Source organism: Lampetra fluviatilis, chromosome 9 (assembly GCF_964198595.1).
Source record: "Lampetra fluviatilis chromosome 9, kcLamFluv1.1, whole genome shotgun sequence".
Taxonomy (NCBI): domain Eukaryota; kingdom Metazoa; phylum Chordata; class Hyperoartia; order Petromyzontiformes; family Petromyzontidae; genus Lampetra; species Lampetra fluviatilis.
In genome coordinates, this window is record NC_136283.1 from 2,091,484 (window position 1) to 2,115,146 (window position 23,663).

Consider the following 23,663-nt stretch of genomic DNA (forward strand, 5'->3'; position numbering starts at 1 on the left):
AGGGACATCAAACAACGGTCACAAAATTGTTGATATATGCGTAGTTAAATGTGTTTTATACATTCATGGTTGGATTGAAACCGCTGCACGACCCAGTTCCATTATTTATTTTTAATCCTGACGTAACTGACGCTTGCTGTGCATCCTATTCTTGGGTGTGCGTTCCACTGTAGCATTGCCCAAGTGCTCTCTGGATTGAATAGGAGACCAATTGAGCCTTGCAAAGACAGAGAAGATGTTTCATGATGATGATCATGACATCTCCATGACATCTGTGAAAAAAGAGCTTCAATAGCTCATTGGATTCCTCCAGACTAAATAAAGAGTCTGATAACAACGATGTGTAATCCATCCCATCACTGGTGTCGCTCGCTCGCGTTTTGACGAACGCAACCAAAAACTTACGGCCTTCTGCTTCTCCCTAAATTCGGTCCAAAGCTTCTCGAGGTCGGGCGGGAGGGGCGTGCCGGACAGCTCCAGGGCTTTGATGATGTCCCCCGAGTATCGCTCCTGCTCGCTCGTGATGAACGTGTACGAGTATCCCTGCGGAACGGTGGTGGTGGTGGGGAGAGGACCCATCAATCATATCAGCCCCTCATGACAACAAAAAACGCACGTTCACGTGCCAAGCAACTTTCACACATTGCGGAATTGCGGGCTGAGTGACGGTGTCGTCGCGTGGTAGGCGTGGGGCCCTGGTGGAAAGAATGCAATGGGCCCCCCCCCCCCCCCGGTCCAATTTAAACCCTCCCTTCTTCGTAGCTCGGCACCTGGGCCCGGTTGGGCCACAAAGCCCTGGTGATAGCTGCACGACAGCTGCAGAGCGAGATCCGTCACGGTTTGTAAGTGTTTAAATGGAAAGAAAATAAAATTACCGCACTGACCAGCGTGGTCAAGTATGGACAAATAGCCCCCATGACTGACACGGTGTGAGGAGGTCTTCTAATAGCAGCTGGCTTGCTTCAATTATTATTAAGCAGCTTCATGGACAGTTGGGCTATAAACGTTGTCCCCTCGAGTCTCTTGAGCCCAATTGACAACCGACTGTCCACTAGTGCGGGACGACATCGATACTGTGTCTATGTAGAACTTCTTTCGTACCGTATGTAGCCAACCGTGATAATCGGAGTTACGGGGGAAGGACAACAAACTGGACGTAGGAGCTGCTATATAAATCTATATAAGATAACAGTGGCACGAGCGACATAAACTAAGCAACTTATTTTTTATTTTACCAGCTAAGACCCACTGAGTTATATGGGTCTTTTTCAGAAGTGACCTGGCCACAAATGATAGCTCAACAAAGTGGCTTATCGCGTGGAAAATTAAGGCAGCCAAATACTCTCAACGCAAGTTTCTAAATGTGGAGGGAAAAAACGGAGGACCTGGAGAAAATTCCACATGACCACGGGGAGAGAGAGACGTGCAAACTCCAAATATACAGCAGCAGGCGTCAGGGTCGGAATGGCACCCAAGACCACCTGTCTACCAGGCGAGGTAGTTAACATGTTGCCACCGTGCCGACATAGATGAAGCGAAGGCGATCTCGGCCGATAATTATCGGTGTCCACCTTGTTGCCGGCGCGGCCCGTGCGGCCCACGCGGTGCACGTAGTCCTCGTAGTGGTTGGGGCAGTCGTAGTTGACCACCATGATCAGATGCTTGACGTCGAGGCCCCGCGCCGCCACCGACGTGGCAACCATCAGGCGGCACACGCCCGACTTGAAGTCGTTGATGATGCTGTCACGGTCGTACTGGTCGATGCCTGCGCGGAGAGGGAGGGAGGTGGAGAGGCACGGGGGAGAGAGACAGTCAGCGTCTATGACCAAATCACCCCAAGTGAATGGGTCCGACCCCACCAGATCTGAGGTGCTAAGGACGGCAGAGCCTGGTTAGTGCTTAAGATGGTGGAGTGCACAGCAATAGCAAGGTCTGGTAGGCTTGGGCTGCATGTTGGCCAGGACATGGCAGTATGGCAGTTGTTGATTTATCATATTCAGTGATACCCCTTCATATGTCATTAAGAGTATACTTTTTATTACAATAATTTCCTGCCCGTTATTTATGAATGCGGATGTAATCAATGAAAACCTACCTTGGGGATTGATTGGATCATACTTCAGCACGAAGGTTAGTGCAGATTGGCAAAGTTTTGGGTCCGTGACCGGTGTTAGCTGTGGCCAGGAATTGATTTCAGGTGGTTTCGATTCATAGCGCAGTGCGCTAACCAGCACCCCCCCACTTTTACTTTTGATCAAATCAACACAGGAAGTCGCGACAACGGAGGACGCAATAGGACGAGCACGCAGGGGCCTGACACCGCGTGTGCAGCACCGCTCACCTCCATGCAGTGACAAGCAAGGGTAGGACGCCTTCATGAGGTCCTTGAGCAGCGAGTCGGCATGCTCTTGCTTATCCACAAACACGATGACAGCCCCCTTCTCCTGGTACAGGCCCAGCAGCTCCAGCAGCTTGTAGAACTTGGTGTCCTCCTCGATCACGATCTGTGGTCGACGGCATGCGCTCAATCGTGATGGGCTTCCAACATTCAAGCCCAGGCCTTCGGCAGCGCCAGCTCTGTGCTTTAACCATCGTCGAGGCACCGACCAAGCAACCAAACGGTTTTGAATTCTTGTGAACCAAATCACCATCGGTAACGCAGGTCCAAGGGTGGCGAGCGAATGACGTTAGACTATCGGCACCGAAAACTGTTTAGTCAGGAGAAAACGTGAGCTTAATCATGAAAGAGGCTTAAAGAGTGCAAGTACATTCATGTGTACTTTTGTGCGGGCATTCACACACGCATGCAAACATACATGTCTACATGACTCCCATAGGTACTCAACCTTAAATTAGTATGTGGTGTGATGTTGGTCACACACCCCCCCCCCGCCCCGCGCATCGTGTGCCCTACCGGCCTTAACAGGCGTTCTATAACAGCATTTATCCCAACAGTCAACAGCCTGTAGCAAACACGTCTCCAGATACTCTTGGATGGTGGCGTGGGGGGGGGGCAGGGCTGTTGTTGGGGGTCACCGTAACAGTGATATACCACGAAGGAGAAGAGTGAACGTGAGTGGGCGAAAGGGACATATGGTGGTGCAGAGCCAACCCCAGCACCCCACGAGTGGTTAACCGAGTCTGTATACCAACAGGGATATCTCAGTCTTTGTACGCGTGTGTGCGTACCTGCGTGTGTAAGTTCATGCACACGCAGCCGGACGTGGTGCTGGCCATTCATCCCCTCATGTGCGGTGCTGGCCTTCATAGGTGTTCGCGAACAGCGCTTGCCCTAACAGTTTGTTAAAAAGCTACATGGGGGATCTTTGTCTTTGCAGGTGTGTGCGCGTGTGCGGTGCCGTCTCCGCCAGCCACCCGTGACCCTCACCACGTGCTGCTCGACGTCGGAGCAGACGACAGAGCGACCTCCGACCTGCACCTCGACGGGCTTGTTGAGGATGCGGCGAGCGAGCGCCTCCATGGCGCGTGGAAACGTGGCCGAGAACATCACCGTCTGCCGGTCCGGCCTGGACGTCTCGATGATTCGCATTACCTAGACGAGCGTCAACACGCACGCGCGTTCGTGACAGGTGAGGGATGGATCGCTTGTCTAATTCACGCACACGTACAGCCCGTTTGTCAACCCGCTGCTGGAGTGCGAGTCTCCCAACGCCATCCAGACAGCGAGGGTAATTTGACCATACTTCAGTGCGGGTTGGTGAAGGTGGAGAGGAGTACAGAAAAACTATGGATTTTTATTAAGTGCCCCCTACTGCCCAAGCCTAATGTATACCTATTTTATGCATGGTGGTCACTCATCCAAGCACAATCCAGGCTCAACTCTGCTTAGCTTACAAGGTCTAATGAGATCGGATACCTTCTGAGTGATTTGGTCATAGGCCGCCTAATTCCATGCTGGAGTGTGCCTCTGGTGCGACCGGCCGTGGCGTCGGCCTATCGCACCACAGCCCTGCATACCATCATCAACAGCGGCTAACGCGGGACGGGAACCGACCTCAGGGCGGACCGCGATTGACGTGGACGCGCGGCCACTGTCGAAACCGACCGAAAACATCACGAAGGTGTTGGACTACGCTCAGCGCGGCCGACGTGCTCAGGGGAGGGTCGCCTGGCGGCCACTCGAGGTAGACCGCTACGCTCACGAATGATGATGACGGTGTCTCATTGAAACGGAGATCTTCGTGAAGTGTCACTTACATATTTAATTATAACCTTTGTGCTATCGTGATTATATCACGAGATACAGTGTTAATTCAAGACTATTGCAGAGCCTGTTATATAACGGCCCCGTGGTACAATATATCAAATGAAATTGATTTATCCACACAGTAGGGGGCGACCTTTCTCCACATACCCTGCTTCTGTAAAATATTCCTTGCATGGCAGCCAAACCGATATAAAACTTTCTCAGTGCTGTAATTTGCCAAATTAAGTTATGAGCTCAATATAATGATGGAATGAATGTATTATATTCATCATTGGTAATCAGGTCAAGGCCAGTAACTCACTACAGTTGATAAACATATTTCAGTGATGGGTGGCTACCAAGATTCAAATCCAGGATCCTGATGGTGATAGCTTTAGCGTTGACCAGAGCCACACAGCCACCTCCTGCAATTGAGATTAGAGTGAGTCAGGGTAGAATTACTCATGCCAGGGTTAAAATTGTGCCAAGAGTAAAGATTATTATTTTGCTTATTTACCCAAGCCTCACCGAGTCTCAACTTTTGCATGAGTCTCAACTCTGCCAGGAAAGTCTTCGCAGTATATTGCTATGTGTAATCCCAATGGAGTAATTTACAAGTATTTATTCTACGTGGCAATGTTTGGCCAATACCACTAACATTGTATGGGTTTTTATATTTTTTTTGCTATGGAACAAAACCCCAGAACCTGAAGGTAATCCATGCAGAACACAGGGAGAACATACAAACCCACATGGAAAGATACCAAAGTAGAAATCAAAATCAGGCCCTTCTTTCTGCGAGGTCACAAAGTGTTCCTGCTGCGCCACCCTGCTGCTTCTTATTCTCACTCGAGTAACCTACGTGACATGTGGTTTCTTCCATCCACACAAGGAGCACGCGATGTTTTATCGATTGAAACAGAGCTTATGTTCACGACACATGCGTTGAATGGTGAGAATACATTATTTCCGATATACAAGTATTGTATGTGACTGGTTAATTAATTGCAATGTTGCAGCCACTATCAATTCTACATGTAAAATAAAAAAATTATAATGGGGGGAAATGTCATATTCATGTAAATTAAACAGGACTGATAATCATGAGAATTCAATGAATTGTGGACAGCCTTAAAACTTACATCACATGTAAGACGTCTCTCCGTTTTCAGGTTGTACCGCGTAGTATTTGGCATGATGCCTGACATTGTACTCCAAGAGCTGGGAGCTTCTTCAGGAACTGAATGTATTCATATATTTTTAGTCATATAGACATTCAGTTCAGCATGACTTCCCGACATTTAGCTCGATGCAGTACAACCCGTAAACACATTGGATAGCTCTACAACTCTACAGCAGAACCACAAACACCTACGCTGCAGACGACGACATCTTTCACAATCTCATCCAAAAATAATGTGCCTCTTACAATACAGCACCTTAATGGTCCATTAGCTGAACTCTGACCTAAAGGAGGCCTGTCACGCACCACTATAATCCTAACAATGAAACCAGCATCACAACACGGCCACTTTTAGTTTAGACGGGGGACGCTGTAAACACCGCGACAATCAGTACTGACCCCTCGAGATTCTCAGCTATGCCGTGGTAATTTCAATGGGGCGATGCGACCCCAATTTACGTGTTTAACGCTAGTACGGTATAAGAGCACCGAGTCATGGGCACATGGTCCAGCATCGTGTGTACCCATCGGCCAGGGCGAGAGGCGGTAGGACAAGACCTGGCTCATCCAGAGGCGAGAAACCTGAGCCCAACAAATAAAAAGTGAAATATATACGAGCGGCAGTGTTGATGGTGGCGGCGCATACAGACGACCTCAGTCAAAATCAAAAGCACATGTCCTATCAGGTGTCGGTGTGCTTTAATGCCATCAATCTTTTAATAACTTGTTTATCTGTAGAACTTGCATGGCTATGAGGGAAGGGATAAAATGAAGTCTGCTGGCAATAATATGGGATGTGGGGACTTTATTACTGACATGATAATTAAGAGACTTGGTTTTATTTCTGGGGAGACGCTGGGCAGGAGGTGAATTGTGTAAAGATCTCCAGCATGAATATTAAGCATGTGATAAATTCACTCCCGAGCAATTCCATGAATTGTCGCGATCCGAGGTCACGATTCGATTCAGGAACCGATGATTTTCCTCTCTCTCATGTCTGACATCACATAAATATCCCCGTACAAACAATTCTAGGCACCTACCGCGAGCCTGACGATCCATTTCCATCAACGAATTGCAAGTTTCCAGATAAAGAGGAAATACCAGCAAACGGGAAAGAGTCTGGAGTGCGTTATTACCTGTGGCTCGAAGCCCATGTCGAACATGCGGTCGGCCTCGTCAAGAACCATGTATGTGGCCCTCCTGAAGTTCGTCACCCGCCCTGCATGGAAAGGGGTGGCACCACATGACCAAGCGTTTCAGGGATTACTCGCCGTCAACTCGCACGCATGCAGCCTATGCGCTGATTGACATCCTTCCAAGAGCCAAGCGATGAAGGATGTGTGGTTTTTATGATTTTGGAAACTTTGCAGAATTTTGCCCCGTGGGCTGCAGAAGAGTTTGTGGTGAGACTGGAAAGGGGAAGTGGATGGGGGAGATGTGGAAATGTTAATGAGGAAAAGAAACTGAAATGTTTCAGTTGTGAAGCAATCCCCGGGGCAGAGCAGCCGGCTTCAAACGTGGTTTGCAAATTCGCCAATTATCAATAGGTTCATGGAAGCCAACATCAATGGCCACACTTAATGTGCAATGCTGATGTGCATTAAAATTCATACTGGACATGCAACAAAACAAACCTCTGAATGCTGATAAAAGGTACACACCGTAAAATAATTGAAATCTTGGAACACTGACTAGAATGAAGGATTTAAATTCTCACAAACGACTTTGCCAACGTCACATTTTCACACCTTTACCAATGCAACAATTACACTGTGTTAAGCCATGTGCACAGGGTTATTTGTGTGTCATTGTTATTCTGATAGTAAAAGGAGCTGACGCGATTAATGGCATAAGGATCACAGTAATGACTGCACTCCACGGTGTGATGACGGAGGTGGTAACTTGACCTCGTCCCGGTCACCGAACAGATTTTAATCTCAATTATGCTTTGAAGCTAAACGTTAAGCAACCTTTTACTTTTGAATGACAATAATTTGTGACTGACCTTTAAATGCATTAATTTTGCAGCATGCGGGTCACCTAATAAACAGTGAAACTTTAATGCCAAAATTCTCATGTCGATAACTATCAATTATAATACTTTCCAAAATATTCTTATATAAGCAACCTTTTAAATATTAAGGTCATAAATTATTTTAGTTTACATGTTAAAAGGTAGCGTTAACGACGATGGTGCAAACGTATTTTCAGCCTTTGCCGAATTCTTATTCTTGTACGTGCAGTGTACGAACATATTTCTGAACAGCTGATGCTTCAGTATTCGACACGCATGCCACCACACTGTGTACCACCCATCACAGAGCCATAATTACACACACGAGAGTTTAACACAACTCGCTCCCCACTAGCAGCACTTCACAGCATGTTCTCAGCATTTCAATATCACGCAAACATTATTTTTTTCACGGCTCGAGCCATCACGGACCGGCGCAAAATCACAAGCGCCCGCCCGCCTGCCCGCCCGCGCGTTCGACCGAGCTTATGCTCGGGCATCCCATGGACGAGAGAGAAGCGGCCACCACGAGGAAGTGGGGAGAGGCGAGAGACGCGGCCACAGCCGAGACAACAACAACGCGCTGTGGCTCGGACCTGAGGGACACACAACACACATTACGCCGCATGTGCGGGAGGGTGGTCCCGCGACCGCACGCTAAAAACCGACGCACATATCGGAGTGGCGGTGCTTTTTGTAATTAGGTAGGCATGTAGCGACTCGTCTATTAAAGTACGTAGATTATTTTATGGTTTTTAAATAGTTTTTCGTCTACTTCCCAAGTTTTATTTTCATCATTAGATGAATTACCCATCGGATCTCTCACACACCAGTACAACCCTTCGTGTTACAGAAACGGCCCACGGAAGTAGATATGACAGATCTACCTCTGAAATGCCTTCAAGTGACCTCTGCTCCACACAGTAGGCGGCACCACTTTTCATACAGCCTGGCATGCAGGGTAATGCTCGTTGCCGCACGAGTCAAAACAAAATGTTTTAATTCTCAGAGCTATAGCCAAATTAAGCGCATGAACAAATTTATTGTGATGATAAAATTGATTATTATGCCGACAGCACATGGGTCAGCTTGTACGCTTGAATAGATTGATTGTGTTTCATGCAAATTATATGCACATTCTCTGTATGCTGATGGCAGTACAAGCAGGCCCCCGAATCATGAGAATTCACTGAATCGTTACATGTCCATGATGAGTAATCATCTGCAGGCAACCCAAAAAAAAAAACTAAGACATATGCATCGATTGTGGTCTAGGGTTGAACAGCAATTTGGAATATCAAAATACCCATCGTGCAGCAGGTCGTTATTTAAATGTCTGCAGCAGAATCCTCATCATGCTGTGGTGCTTTCGTTTGACTCAGTGTTGGCCAATCCAGCTGTCGGTGCATGTACATTAACAGCCCTTTGTCAATTAACTGCTGGGTTGGAGCATCCTCATGCCCTGTGGATCGTAAGGGTTATTTGACCATACTTCACCACACCGGTAAGTGGGCGTTGGCGAAGGCGGACAGCACAGACGTGAGAGCAGAATGCAGCATAGCAACGTCACTGCCGTACATTTTCATAGACCTGAGTCATGAGACGCCTGATGCAACGGGGGAGGGGGAAAGCACCACATCGATGGCACAGTGCATATTGGAAGCTCGTGGAAGTTGGGTGTGTGTGCGCTGGAAAATGTAAACGCATAAATGCAGTGTGCAGTCCTGAAGGTGATTATAATGGGGTTGCAGAGGTGAAAGGTCGGCTTGTGTTTTGCAATACAATTTTAATCCACAGAGCAACTAAATGCAACGTCTCAAGACACTTTTCAGCAATTCAAATAGAGAGGGGAGTCATTATTACAGTGTAAAAATGAGACAGTGCACAACTGTAGGTGATCGTAAGCAGAGGAGACAAGAAAGGTAAGGTGCTTAACGGGAGTATAAAATCAGCCATATTGATAAAATAGGGAAGAGCATTCCAGACAGCAGAGGCACCAGGAGAATTAGCAGCCCCCACTTCCAAAGATAAAAGTGATACTCTTTCTTTAAGTTCTCTGCCCAAGAACAGGTGCTTGATTGAAGTTCCCTCTACCCGATCGGATCCCAGTGCCCAATCTCCACCTCGCCACACCACACTCCAAACTAGGGCTCTTGGGCCAGGACGAGGGAAGGATTATTGGAGGTGCCAGTTTCCCTTTGCTCTCCCTCAAGTGTTCTCGTGGAGACACTATCTTCAGATGCAGAGTTACGGGGCCATATTTAAACTGCTGCACCGCCATGGATCGACGTTGTTTTGGCAACAAAAATAAAGGCACTGTTCTGCACGCGTTATTATTTGCACACTTGGCCGTTTGTGCGGGACTCTGCACACACATCTGGATCAGATTCGCGCGGTTTACGTGCTCGCGCAAGCATTGACGACGGCGGCAGTGGCGGCAATGGGCCGACTCTTTTTACAGAAAGTTATCGAATTAGCAGATTTTGCGAGAGGCCCCAGTGAAGTCAACTATGCGCTGCGCAGTCGGTACACGCCACGGATATCGCTTCCGTACAAGCACGCGGGTCGGTCGTAAATCTCGCGTCCTGCCCCGGTAACACGAGCGCGAGGGCTTACCGCTGTTTGCAGCCAGCATGTCGATCATCCGGCCGGGCGTGCACACGATGATTTCTGCACCCCTCTTCAATTCAGCGATCTGTAACAAAACACAAGCGCATGAGAAAACGCAGAACTGAAACGGCCGAGGTCAGAGCGGCGAGCCAAAGCTGCCGAAATTCCAGAGCGTGGAATCCAGGTTTCAGCCACCAGCTATAAAAACCGGTTTCGTAGAGTGTAGTGAGAGGTGATGGTCTTCGCTTGGTTACTGATGACGACGTTGCATTAAATTAGATCTTTCACTGAAGGAGAAACTGTAGATTTGAAGTGGCCAGGGGCGGGGGGACGGTCTCAGGGGGTCAACACTCCGAGCCAACACTGCTGAGAATCTGGGAAGAATCCAGGTTTCAGATAGCCGTGATTAAACTGGTCTTCTCATAAGTGCAGTCCGTGGTAACCTGAGCCTGGTTAGCAATTTATTACACAAAACGGTCACATTACATTTGGTTTGTCACTTAATTGGGCTACATTCCAGATCTGAGAAAATTACCGCTTTGACCGTCAAGTGAGAAACGTGTCTGTGAAGCAGGGCAAGCAGGAAAGTGTTCCTGCTATCGTGGGGATTTTTAAAAAAATACGTCAATTGATAGAATATCCAAAAGGAGTGGGTGAAATCTGTTTCCACAGGCCCTCCTCTCACACACGAGGTGATACCCTATTCTGTGAGAGTTACAACGAGACACTTAATCTCATAACATGACGCCAATAGGACAGTTAGAATACATGTGGGAGAAAAAAAATCGCAACGAAATAACAGATTCTGGTCTATATTTTTGGAAAAGATCTTGAGCTAAACCCTTAAAGTTAAAATAGGAAATTAAAAGTACACGTACATTGTACTTAAAATATTAAATGTCATAAACATGTTGTCAGACCACCTTTACTGGACTTGCTCAATATTAATCTACATCACCTGAGTTACACTGAGTGTTTTAAAACGAGTGCATGCTAATGGATTATAGGGCAGGTGATAACGATTATATTTTGGTCAAGTGGGTTAGTTGGCGAGTTGTGAGTAGGCAATTCAGTTTGCAAGCGAATGAAAGAGTGGGTGAGCTGAGTCACAGTAAGAATGAGTCAGAGTGTGTGTGAATAAGTGAGTAAATTAGTTCAACAGTTTGCAAGACTTGACTTAAGGCTTTCGTGACTGCAGGAATTCATATTCTTTGGGTATTTCGGTAAAGTCATGTAGATAGAAAAAATAATATAAATAAAATGATAAAAATTTAATAAAAATAAAGTGAATACAAATAATAATAATTATTTTCTATCTATGTGACTTTACCGAAAGACCCAAATAATAGTTTGCAAGACTATTGGTGCATGGTTAGCAAGTGCGTGAGTTGAGCAAGTGAGTGACTGTGATAATACGCTTACATTAAAGAGAGTAAACGAGTTGGAGAGTGGTGGTAATTTGGCAGATTAAAATATGTGATTGAGTCGGAGAATGAATGGCAGAGAGTTGGTAGGGAAGCGAGCAAGTGAGAGAGCGAAAGATTTGCCAAGTCAGCGAATGAGTGAGTCAGTGAATGAGTGAGCAAGACCATGCACAAAGCAAGTTGCAGTGAGGAGGGCAAGCAGGGAGTGGGGGGGCAGGGGCGGAGGGGGTGGCGGCACCTGTTCACTGATGCCCGTGCCACCGTACACGCACACCACGCGCAGCGCCAACTGCTTGGTGAACTTCCTGCACTCCTTGGCGATCTGCAGAGCCAGCTCGCGTGTTGGCGTCATAATCACGCCTGCGACGGCAACACAAGCGCTGATGTCAATCTTTTCTCCCAGGTCTCCGTTTCAGCAAAGTGCAACAACATGTCTTGACAGGTGGTAATGGGGTTCTAAATCAATAAAATGACAGATGGGCAGCTCTGAAATGCAATTACGTACGTACTTTGGAATGGGCATCTCTATTTTTGGATATACGTATTGAAGCGTGCACACTACCAACGATTTGGTCTGCGCTTGATCGGCGCTGCCAACAAAGTAATTTCATTTTTATTTAATTTGCATGGGTCATATACAAATTGCTTCCATCTATCAGGTCAAGAAACGTACCCCTTTCACCTTACATACAAGTATGATTAATACATTTTACAAAAAGAGAATGTGCTTGAACAGACTCTCACGTGACTATAAATAATGAACTTCTGATCAATATTTTTTCGTACATATATTTGTATATTTACAGCCCTTTGGCCATCCAGCGCTGGATAAAGGACTCCTTACAACGTGCCGGTCATAGCACGCTTGTTTGACCATAATTGACCATGCTGATCAATGCAGGTGAGAAGGCGGCCCATGAATGTTTAGGACATCACTTGGCCACCGATGTGAGTGTCGGACTAGAATTTAACTCAGCAGCGGCGAGGCTCATAGGGTGGTGCATGGACCACCGTACCATTGCATGTTAATTAAACAATCTTCACAAACCGAAATAAGAAGGAAGTTTCACACGAATAGGTTCATATTGGCCTGTGCACTTTCTGTCAAGAAAATAATTAGATCAAGCAAATACTCTCCTGTTGAAAAGCTCATGTTAACGAGACATGTGATTATCATTTTGATCCAACAGTTTACACAAGCCTGCAGTAATCACACTATTATTCGTTTCGTGCTGCATGTCTAATTACACTACAGGCCTAAACAGTTGCAATTCAGTAAAATAATGAGAATGTAGAGATATATATCACCGTTCACTTCGCATTTCGTTTTGTGCACATTTATAGCACATTTTAAAACAATAAAAAAAACCTGTTTGTTGAATTAAAACTTCATAAAACTCCAAATATTTGTTGCAATAACATAACTGATAATTAAAACATGCATCCCAATATTATGAACCTATTTACAAGAAACTAAATAAATGTGCAATGTAACATTCCATGGCACTACTTTTGAGAACATGAATAAACAGTGGAGAATGCGCAGTAACAATAACACTCTTCACCAACTGCAATCATTCAATCACTTATGCAAACACATAGCGAAACTCATATCGAATGCACAAAAAAATAAACAACACACTTAATTCTCTGGCACACTGCACTGCAAAAACACAGCTTCATAAACACCCTAGAGTGCATGAACTCGGGAATGGTTTAATTTTTCTCTCGTCATCTGCCCGTTCCCTCCCCGTCCATTAGAACCCGACAACCAAACGAAGCCGGCGCGACAGCGCGAGGCGTGCGAGCGGACACGCCGGGATGGCTGTACCGATGGGCCCCTCCCCTTCCTCCAGAGGCCGCTGGTCCATGACGTGCCGGAACATGGGCAGCAGGAAGCCGATGGTCTTTCCGCTGCCCGTCTTGGCAATGCCTATGAGGTCGCGGCCAGACATGATGGCCGGAATGGCCTGTGCCTGGATGGGTGTGGGCTTCTCGTAGTTTTGCCTGTGCATTTCCACGAGAGAAAGAGTTTCATGGAGGCCATTCATTACAAAGGAAAGCAAAGTAACTGCAGTTGTTCATTTCAGTGTCTCAGTGTCAACGATAATCGCATGCAAAATGTTTTATTACAGGTTTGCTGCACAAATCGAAATGTATGATAAAATAAGTCTAACCCTTTTGTGTGTGTGTCTTCATGTCTGTTCAAACATTCCACGTGGTGACTGACGAACCCTGCTGCTGGGGGCTTCACGATGGTTGCCGTTGACCAATAACATTGAAACGAGCCGGCCATTTGAACGTTCGTGCATGTGCCAATCAGTTGAACCGTTACAAAATGTGACTTGACTCAATTACCGATTTAATGTGTTTTGGAATCAATAATTTAATCAGAAAAATTCTAAATATAAAAATCAATAACTGATTGAGGGTCCTAACAGCAATAATGCACAATTGCAGGATAGGCCCAACCAGACATCTAATGCTTTAGTCCAAAAGGAACTTGATGTATTGTCATGATTCTGTGCCATGTTTGAAATTGAGTTTCTTCCTTGTTGATACGGTGCGAAATAGAATGGATGGTTTGAAACAAATGGGCGCGGTGTGATTGAGTTTATTGGTGCGGATGCAATGATGCATGGAAAATATTAAATTATTTGAAAAACTAGATTATTTGTCTTGCTTTTACGGTCTAATTTGTATAGCTTTGGGAATATAATTGCATTGATAATAATTCAATTGCTCTTATTTGTATAGTTTTTTTACACATCATTTGGCAAAATCAAACATTAGCATATTAATTGAAAAGAATTTGTCATTCCATAAATAATCTATTTTATAAGCACAATTCAATGAAAGTAACATGAGCATAAGAATCAATTTTAATAGATGAATTTGTGAAATTCCTAGACCAGAGTTCTTGCCATGACTTATCACTTAGCCTTAACCAGAATCCTACAGTTAACTTTTTTCCTCGCTCGAACGTAAATAGAATATTTATACATCTCAGCACTAACCTTAAACTGCACCAAAATATTGAAAATTTCGCATCAATGCTCACGTTATCCACATCACCTTGGTGCTCATTATGGCACCAACGCCCACATAAATAAGGCATTGATCTGGCATTGATCTGCGAATTTTTTTCCTATCCTGTGCCATTTTCTGCATCGCAGCACAAATCTGTCAGCAGCCTCACTGTGAGTTCCTTCGCAGCACCCAGAATACGTAGCTGTAAATTTCATTACGAATAGAGAGACGCACTGCTCTGCCACGGTTGCTCGACATTTACTTGTCAGCTGGTCAGATGCATCCTTGAATGGAGTCGCCAGTCAAACAAAAGGGGGACTTCGTGAATTGTGTTCACTCACTTCTTGAGGGTGTTGAGAATCTTCATGGAGATGCCACACTGCACCCAGGTCTTTATTGGTTTGGGGCAACCCTTGCCCTTCACAATGACGCCTTCCATCTCCAGCCTGTAAGCGCTCACCTCTTGGGGGATGAACGCGAGATCGCGGGATGTGAAAGAGACCCGACGGGGCAGGTTGGGGTCAGGTTAGAGAGATAACGGCGCAAATAAAAATGGATGCAAGGTTGGCTTGTTACTTAGCATCGTGAGAGGATTGTGTAAATTTGCAGTGATGGCACAATTCCCTTTCTAACGATATGGTGTGCGCGTTGGGGGAGCAGCCATTGTTCTTTTGGAAAGCGTGAAGGCATGTGAATGCCAAAACGTCGCCTGCTTCTTATACAAAGAATAATATTGATAGAATGAAAAGTAAGCCCAAGATGCTTTACAATCTCAGCTGAAAATAAAATTTGAGAAACTGTCAAACCACAAAACAGGAAAAACGATGATATGCATCGTTAAGAACACCCCTGTCGGCATAAATGTTTGCTAGTGCAAGGCACAACATCAAAAATGACGTTATTATTTATATTTCATGTAAATACTTGCAAATTATATTCAGATGTCACCTATTGGTTAATAGAACAAATGATATATACCAATGCAGAACATACGAGACAGAAAATGTACACGGGAATACAAACGGGTCGAAAACAATACATTCTTAATTCAAATCATCACCCCAGATTCTGACAATTCATAGAATCGTGGGAATGGTGAATAATTGCACACCTACTCGTGTATGTATGTTGAACTTCTTTCGCGCCCTACTTAGCCAACCGTGCTATTCGGACAACAAACTAAATGCAAAAAGCAGCTCTAAAGAAACGAGCATTCAATCTAGATTTTAAAGTGCAAGGGAGACATTGGCGAGGCACCTTCTGCTGTCATCTTGGCCAGCTCGGGAACCTCGACGTAGAAGTTTCGGCGGAAGGGCTCGTACGCAATCTTGGAGTGGTCCACCACCTCCACCATCTTGCGCTGCTTGTTCTGATTGTATCCGGTGAGCGCCGTGGCCAGGTCCGAGTCCTCCTCTTCGGATGAGTACTGCGCATCCGACACAGCACGCACGTCTCATCGCACCGAGCAGACGCCCATGGGACGGACACGTGCGCCTATACAGCAGGTTATGTAGAACAAAGTATAAACACAATAATCCCAAAATATCTTACCACTATAGTCATTAACACCGATCCATAGCATGCCTGTGTGTGTATATATATATAAAATGCTTAGTGTACATGAGCTAGAAATAATTACATCATTTGGAATAATTGCTTTCATCAATAGCCAATAATTACTGCTTATATCACTACTAACGACAGTGACAAGTGAAATAACCCGATCAAATATCTTCTGTAGAAGCGAGCGTTTTTCGGGAAAGTGACTTTAGGTCCTGGGCAGTGGACGCGCAACAAGATAAGGATGAACGTGTTCCAGACCAACGAACTCACCTCCATGGCATCCTGGTCATTCTCCATCAGCTCCCCTTTGGGCTTCTCTACCTCCGACTGCTTTTTGGTGACCACCGTGACCACCTTCGTAACCGAGGAGCCCGCCTTCTGTTGGCACCAATAATGAGCGTTATTTAACCCCAAAGCTAAATGTCCATATAGCTGGAGAATTGAAAAATGAAAAGAAAAAAAATACAAATACATCACGACAAGTAGTGGTGGTAACTTGACCATACTTCACCATGCTGGTCAGTGCGGGTTTGCGAAGGTGGGAAAAATTGTTATGGGAGCATACAAGTACAATATAACAGTGGATTTTGCTGCATTGCCCTCTGTTGTTCACCACATAGGACTTACATTGTCATCAACTGTCACGGTGTAGCGTGGACAAGTCATTCGGTACCATGTGCCCTTACAGTGAACATATTAGTGAATATTACATTGGAAAGGGAGCTGTAACTGAAACTAACAAGAAAACTATTTAAATGTGGTCTTGTAAATGCGAGACAAATTTCAAATGAACCGTCAACTGAACAAAACCATGTTAACTGTTTGTTTTTGCCAATCCTGCTACTGTTGTTTGTACAAGAGGAAAGGCATACTACATCACTGGAAATACCTTTACTGACAACACAGTAGTTTGTCATAGCAGGGAACAATTCAGGAATAGGATACCATAAGGATTCCCCCAGTGCCTCTCCAATGAAGGATTTTAAACACTCTTGAGTGCCTTATACCGCCCGAGATGGCCACAATTCTGGGCTCTCAGCTTGATTTAAAGCACCACGGCAATGCTGTAGTCAGATGCCCTGTGGGACAGCATGCACGTGTGCTGACTTGGTTATTAATAAAACAACGGCAGCATGGAAAAGTGTGACCTTGGTGCTTGCAAGGCTGTTTGGGATAGACTGCATGGTTGTTCCTCATGCCTACAATCACAAGCACTGCCTCAATCAGCACCACCACCGTGAGCAAAGACAACGCCGTCCCTGTTAAGCCTTATAAAATGTTGAAACAAGTGTTGTTAGCAATCATTTATTAAGACGAATATGGCCAGAAGTACACTTGGCCAAAAGCACACTTGTCTTATTTTGTCTCCCAAGTGATATTTACACAATGCACCAGTTACTCACTTATGATTAATTGAGGAAGGGGATGCCAAAGGTAGGCTCAAATACCACTTGCCATTGATGGTTTAGAATTGAATCAATGTAACCAAGATTTCGTCAAATATTGAAGGAGCTTACTACTACTACAGGCTAGTGCTGCCACCTACTCCATAAATGCCAACATCTGCTGCATTACCAAGTCCAGTTCCCATCACCACCAGCTGCACAAGTAACTCCATCACCACCAACACCAGCTCCATCACCAGCCCTTACTATCATCACCAGCAGCAGCAAAATCCACCAACTCCATCACCAACCCCCACTGCCAGCTCTTCTACCAGCCAGCAACACCAGCAGCAGCAGGACCTACCTTCTCGCCCGTCTTTGCGTCGCCCATGTTGAACTTCTTCACCTCCTCCTTGATGCCCTCCATGAAAGCGTCCAGGGGGTCCACGCCATCGTCGTCGTCATCGTCGACGACAGCCTGAATACTGGCCATGTGCTGCTCGGGCTTGGCCGGCTCCGGCACCGGCACCACCACCTCTTCCACCATCTCCTCCTTCTCCTCGACCTTCAGTTTTGGCTCTTCATCGTCATCCTCCTCCTTGTCGGCAGAATCCTCGTCCTCATCCTCACCCTCATCATCGTCCTCGTCTGCGCCAGACCACAGAAATCGGAGCGTGTGGATTTTACGGCGAGGTGGACAGGAGTTGGTGGCATAGAAATTGATTCCTGAATGAATCCGTGCAGAACTTTGGGTGTTACCACTCAAATATGTGTTTTCAGTTTTCCCAGGGTAGTTTCTCGTTTCTTTCCCCATGCCAAACACCGATTGGAAACGCCCAAACATCCCAATGCGGGACCTTCCAAAAAAAGTCTTGTGGCACATTGACTTACATGTAAAATCAATGAGACTGCTAGTCAAAAACCCTGGGGAAAAAACTAAGAAAGTTAGGCTAAATTGACCCTTACAGAAACATGGACCATTGGCAGATGCCGCTGCAGTGCAGTAAACAGGGCTGAGTCAATTATTTTCCGGTTAAACACTAAAAACGTAAGAATCCATTGCATGGCCGAGAGACACTCAACATTGTCAATTTTAAAAAAACGTGTCTCAAGGGTAATCCTGGAGACTTGACACATGCAATTATGGTTTCCTTGAATAGAAGGCATTATTACAACAAATTATTGGTTAGAATTAGAACGATCAAATTATATTGTAAGAAGATCAAAATTAGTTTACCATCATCCTCCAGGCTCCACTTCTTCCGCTGTTTGGACATGAGCTCCACCTGCGTCTTGATGTCGCCAATGTTGATGTGCGCCTTCTTCTTCTGCTCTTCACGCCATTTTTCAATGCGTTCCTTCCTCTTCCTCATCTCCACTTCCAGCTTGCCCTGCTCAAAGCTCTGTCGCGACAAATAATCACTCCCCATGAATTTGTCGTCCCCTTTTGTCAATTTACTGCAGAATGAGGGCCTCCCCATGCTGTGCAGTTTGTAGGGAATATTTAACCACAAGGTACCGCACCGGTTGGTGCAGATTGGCAAAAAGCAGGGAACGTTGACTATGAAGCATAGTAGTGTACAACAATGGATTTTCTGCATTGCCATCTCCTGACGTAATCCCACAACAGCCTATAACACCCGTTTTACGCATGGTGGTCACCCATCCAAAGACTCTCTCCGCTGAAACCTGCTTAGCTTGCGAGATATGACAAGATCGAGCGCATTCCAGGTGATTTGCTAATAGTATGCTCTGTATATTGGGTAATAAAAAAAAACTCATAGAATGTGCAAGTGTTCACAAATGACTCACGGCAGCATCCTTCTCTTCTTCTTTGGGCTTCTCCTTTTCTTCTGGTTCAGGTTTCTCCTTCTTTTCTTTGGACTTGGAACTTCACGTGAAAAATAAATAAGCAGTCCTTTCATTAATGTTATTTTATACTACGTACAATTTACATTTTCTCACTAATCACGGTTAAGACAGCCCCCATGATGTAACTATTTCTGTGCCAATCTTGATGTGAATCTTTCGTGACTGCAGGAATCCATACTCTTTGGTTCTTACCGTAAAGTCACGTAATGTTTTTTTAATGTTTTTACCTACGTGACTTTACCGAAAAAACCTAAGAATATGAATCATTGCAGTCACGAAAGCTTCAAATCTAGAATCACGTAGGTGATTTTATAAAAAAAAGTCACATAGGTGATTTTATTGTATACCTACGTGACTTTACCGAAAGAACCAAAGAGTAGATTTCTGTGCCGTCCTAAGGAAATGCTGGCAAATTAAACGACTAAAACAAAAAAATGTTTCCCTCGGAAAGGATCACTGAGCTATATAGCTATTTGCAGAAGTGACCTGACCACAAATGATAGCTCAACTAAGTGGCTTATAATGTGGAAAAATGTAGCAGCCAACTACTCTAAATGTAAGTTTCTAAATGTGGAGGGAAAAACCGGAGAACCCGGAGAAAAATCCACGCGACTACGAGGAGAACATGCAAACTCCATATATACATACGTCAGGGTCGATGAATCGGTTCGCGATGCTATTCCCAGGAGTGACACTGCGAAAAGTAAAAATTTTTCAAGCAAAATAAAACTTTAACAACTTTAATAAGCTGTACCCGGTCCCACATGGCTCACCGCTTGCGTTCCTTGCTGCGGCTGCGTGTGCGGGAGCGTTTGCGCTCCCTCGAGCGGGAGCGACGGGAGCGGCGCTCCCGGCTGTGTGAGCGTCGTCGCTCCCTACTTGAACGCCTGCGCAGCGACACAAGGTAGACAAATCATGCGTATTTAAGAATTGTCTGGTTCTTTCTATAATGTTTGTCCTCAGAAATATTTCAATTAGACACGTTCACTTTTAAGCTGAACAGCAAGATGACGTCGCGTTACGCGTCATTTGTGGCAATGCAAGATGATATCACGGATAGTAAAATTGTGTGGGGAGGTGCGCACATGGTGTGTGATGTAATCACATTGGCTGAAAGGGGAAATTCATTGAGTGTCGATTTTTTATTCACGTTGATGAATTTATCCAATTTTCTATGGAATAAATCCCGAATAGCAACACAACTTTCTAATGAATTAAAATTGTATCAGACCATCTTTACATTAATTATTGTGACCCCGTGATCCCATGACAGACAGGTGTGCACCACCATGATCCATATAGCAGAAGTGGAGACCCTACTTGCAGCAAGTGAGCCACATACAAGGCTTTAAAACATCGTGGAAACATTTACCCATCACTGCAAGCATCTTATTGGTAGAAAAGGAGAATATTTCCAAATTGGCAACACCTGGGTTAATAATATTAGTGCACTATTCAAAGGTGATTCTTAAAAAAAATTATTCGTTATTATTGGGAAAAAATAAGGTGCATATTAATGTGACCTGCCAAAGGTATTTGAAAGTCCTATTCTGCCCAGCAAGGAAAATGTTTCCCACCACTGCTATGGCATTAACGTACATTATTGCTGGGATCCTAAAACCAAAACTGGTGTGCTAAATTATCTCAAAAACGTAAATAAAACATAAATATAGAAGCAATAACCAATGAAATAATGAAGTTGTATTAATGAATCTTAATATATTTGCAATGCATGGTATTTTTTAACAAACTAACAGCCCTTTAGATATGACCATCTGTCCGTCCCTCCCAACAGCGAGCAACGCTTTTTTTTCTTAAACATTTTGTGGGGTAAACACAAAACCAGCAGGGAATACGCACGCCTCGTAGGTTCAACCAACAAGATCAAAACGACATCTTCTTGATCTGGATGAATGAACATTTAAATAAAAGTGGTTTAATGCCGGGACTTTTTTTATATACACTATAAATAAAGTACAACAACAACAACAACAAATCGTGGACACTTTGACGTGGAAAGGCAGTGAGTAGTGAACAGCGCGCAACCTCGTGCGCTGGGTCTCGGTGCGCCGGCGGTCACGCTCCCGATCGCGTTTCTTGTCACGGCTCTCGGCGGCCTTGGAGCGCTTCTCGGCTGGTGACCTCCCGCGCGACGAAGACCGAGAACGTTTGCGGTGGTGTCTGTGCGATGCAACAACAACAAAAAGCATTGCATTCAGTAGGGTGCGAAATAAGTTAAGACATACACGGGGTATACAAATGGATGTACTTTGTGAGCGGGTATTAGCGGATTTAGACTTGTATACCGGTCCCTTCGTCAAGAGAGATCCGGGATGAAACTAATAATGTGATGAAAGGTCAATTATAACCACGTAAAAAAACGTAAATACTCAAAAAACGGATAGCTTTTAATCATTAATGATTTCATATCGTTTCCCGTAATTTTCATGACAAATACACACATTTTTAGTGTACAACGCTTCCCATAACGTTTCAGGGCGGAAACTGCAAGCAATACGGTTGAATGAATAAGAGAAATGCATGTTGGCTAAATGATACAATATCAAACGTGATTACAATACAAGATATCGGTTCAAAGAAAATAACAAAGCTCCGTTTCGATCGCAAAACAAGCGGTCGACCGCTCGTGTTGCGATGCTATTTTCTTTAAACCTATCTACGTGACTTTACAGAAAGACCCAAGTAATATGAATTCCTGCAGTCACGAAAGCTTTAGGTAAAGATTTAAAATACAATATTTAATTACTGAACAACCACTGGGTACACAACGCTGCGACTCAACGGATTAAAGCCAGGCGCGCATTAACGTCGAAACTGTTGTTGTACCTGGAATCGCGCGCCATTCTCCGCTCCCGTCGTGTTATTCTTGTCCGTCACGCTGCTGGTCGATTGTTTTGTTGTTGTTTATTGTTGTTAACTTTGTTGTTTTCCTTTCGCTTTTAAATCAACGCCGTCGTTGCGTCAGGCCTCACCCATGACTCCTAGGCCTTCCGGAAGTCTCCGCGGTCCGCTGCTCGGGTAAGAAAACAAACCGTGTGCCCGGAATATATATTTGGTTCCGGAAGAAAAAAAAACACAAGGGGCTTTCCTGGCCCAGTGCTTAAACTGATCAAATGTTTCACCTTGGGCGCAATTGAAGAGTGGCATCGAATATTTGAAAGAATATAAACAGACAACAGGCCAAGTTCAATAAGTGACATTTACACATGCCATAAACCACGTGATCCTTCTGTGAGTGCATCATTTCTGCAGTTCAGCATTGGTTTGACACACCAAACTCTGGACGGGTTCGTTATTCAGTGCCTCATCAGCAGTCAGAGTTAATCAGACCGCAGTATTATCTGCTTGTTTTACGACTGATATTCTTCACAACGCCGCTGATTGTTACATACGGTGCGAAAGAAGTTCAACATACATGCAACTTTTGATTTAAAGCAAAGCTTTCGTGACTGTAGGGATTCATATTCTTGGTTCTTTCGGTAAAGTCACGTAGAAGGGAAATAATAAAATAATAAAAATATAACTATAAAATTCTCACGACGTTTCGACTGCAACACAAGCAATCATCATCAGGTGTGAAATTCACAGCAAGAAAATTTGAAAAAATAAATATTGCTGTGGATTTCACACCTGATGATGATTGCTTGTGTTGCAGTCGAAACGTCGTGAGAATTGTATTGTTTAATATTTATTATTATTTTATTATTTGCCTTCTACGTGACTTTAGCGAAAGAACCAAGAATATACATGAAACAATTTAAGCAAAACATCTTTTAAATGCCCTAGCCTTGTATATGTGGTTGCTACACCTACATTTCGCACGGTTGGCTAGGTACGGCGCGAAAGAAGTTCAACAAACATACGTGTGGACGTGTGCAGTGGACAGCGTGACGTTGCTGTTGGGAACGATCGCATGGCCGTGATGGATTTCGCCCAAGTAAACCACACGCTTCAGTTGCCAACCACGCCCGTTTAATTATCCAGTAAGACGATAAATATATCGATTCGTGGATTAATGCGTATTTTAATATCACGCGTTTTTTGAATCGACGTTTTTCCATTCGTATACATACGTGAATAGTTCACTATACCCATCCAACCCCTATGGTAAAACAACACGGATTGAAATCGCGATCCTGACTTGCAAAGAGGGCAGATCGTTACGTTCCAAGAACATAGTTTACCTTTTTGGTTTAATTTAAATTCGCAGAGTTGTTTGGGGGGATGTTTTCCGTGGCTGGCAATCGAAACCAGTACATCAGGTTCCGAGAATGGGGCGTTAATCACTGCGCCACTGCTCTATTTGCTGTACTTTTTGTTTGCTTAGCTTTTGTGGTGCTCGTGACGAATG

The 23,663-nt window shown here is 44.8% G+C and overlaps 1 protein-coding gene across 2 annotated transcripts in view; it reads right to left on the minus strand.

The window, feature by feature from the left end:
• DDX46 (DEAD-box helicase 46) overlaps positions 1 to 23,663 on the minus strand; it is a 32,107-nt gene that overhangs the window by 7,138 nt on the left and 1,306 nt on the right. The window contains exons 2-18 of one of the 2 annotated variants that reach the window (XM_078859526.1): positions 22,139 to 22,322; positions 21,338 to 21,472; positions 20,065 to 20,178; positions 19,232 to 19,310; positions 18,657 to 18,822; positions 17,784 to 18,067; positions 16,305 to 16,412; positions 15,729 to 15,897; positions 14,813 to 14,933; positions 13,273 to 13,448; positions 11,680 to 11,801; positions 10,024 to 10,102; positions 6,530 to 6,612; positions 3,389 to 3,553; positions 2,342 to 2,504; positions 1,572 to 1,765; positions 406 to 543 (exon numbers count right to left, since the gene is read on the minus strand). In XM_078859526.1, coding sequence (XP_078715652.1) covers positions 406 to 543; positions 1,572 to 1,765; positions 2,342 to 2,504; positions 3,389 to 3,553; positions 6,530 to 6,612; positions 10,024 to 10,102; positions 11,680 to 11,801; positions 13,273 to 13,448; positions 14,813 to 14,933; positions 15,729 to 15,897; positions 16,305 to 16,412; positions 17,784 to 18,067; positions 18,657 to 18,822; positions 19,232 to 19,310; positions 20,065 to 20,178; positions 21,338 to 21,472; positions 22,139 to 22,155 — 2,313 coding nt within the window. In that variant the 5' untranslated portion in view covers positions 22,156 to 22,322. Of the gene's footprint in view, positions 1 to 405; positions 544 to 1,571; positions 1,766 to 2,341; positions 2,505 to 3,388; positions 3,554 to 6,529; positions 6,613 to 10,023; positions 10,103 to 11,679; positions 11,802 to 13,272; positions 13,449 to 14,812; positions 14,934 to 15,728; positions 15,898 to 16,304; positions 16,467 to 17,783; positions 18,068 to 18,656; positions 18,823 to 19,231; positions 19,311 to 20,064; positions 20,179 to 21,337; positions 21,473 to 22,138; positions 22,323 to 23,663 lie in introns of both variants that reach the window. The other variant, XM_078859525.1, reaches the window with a different exon arrangement.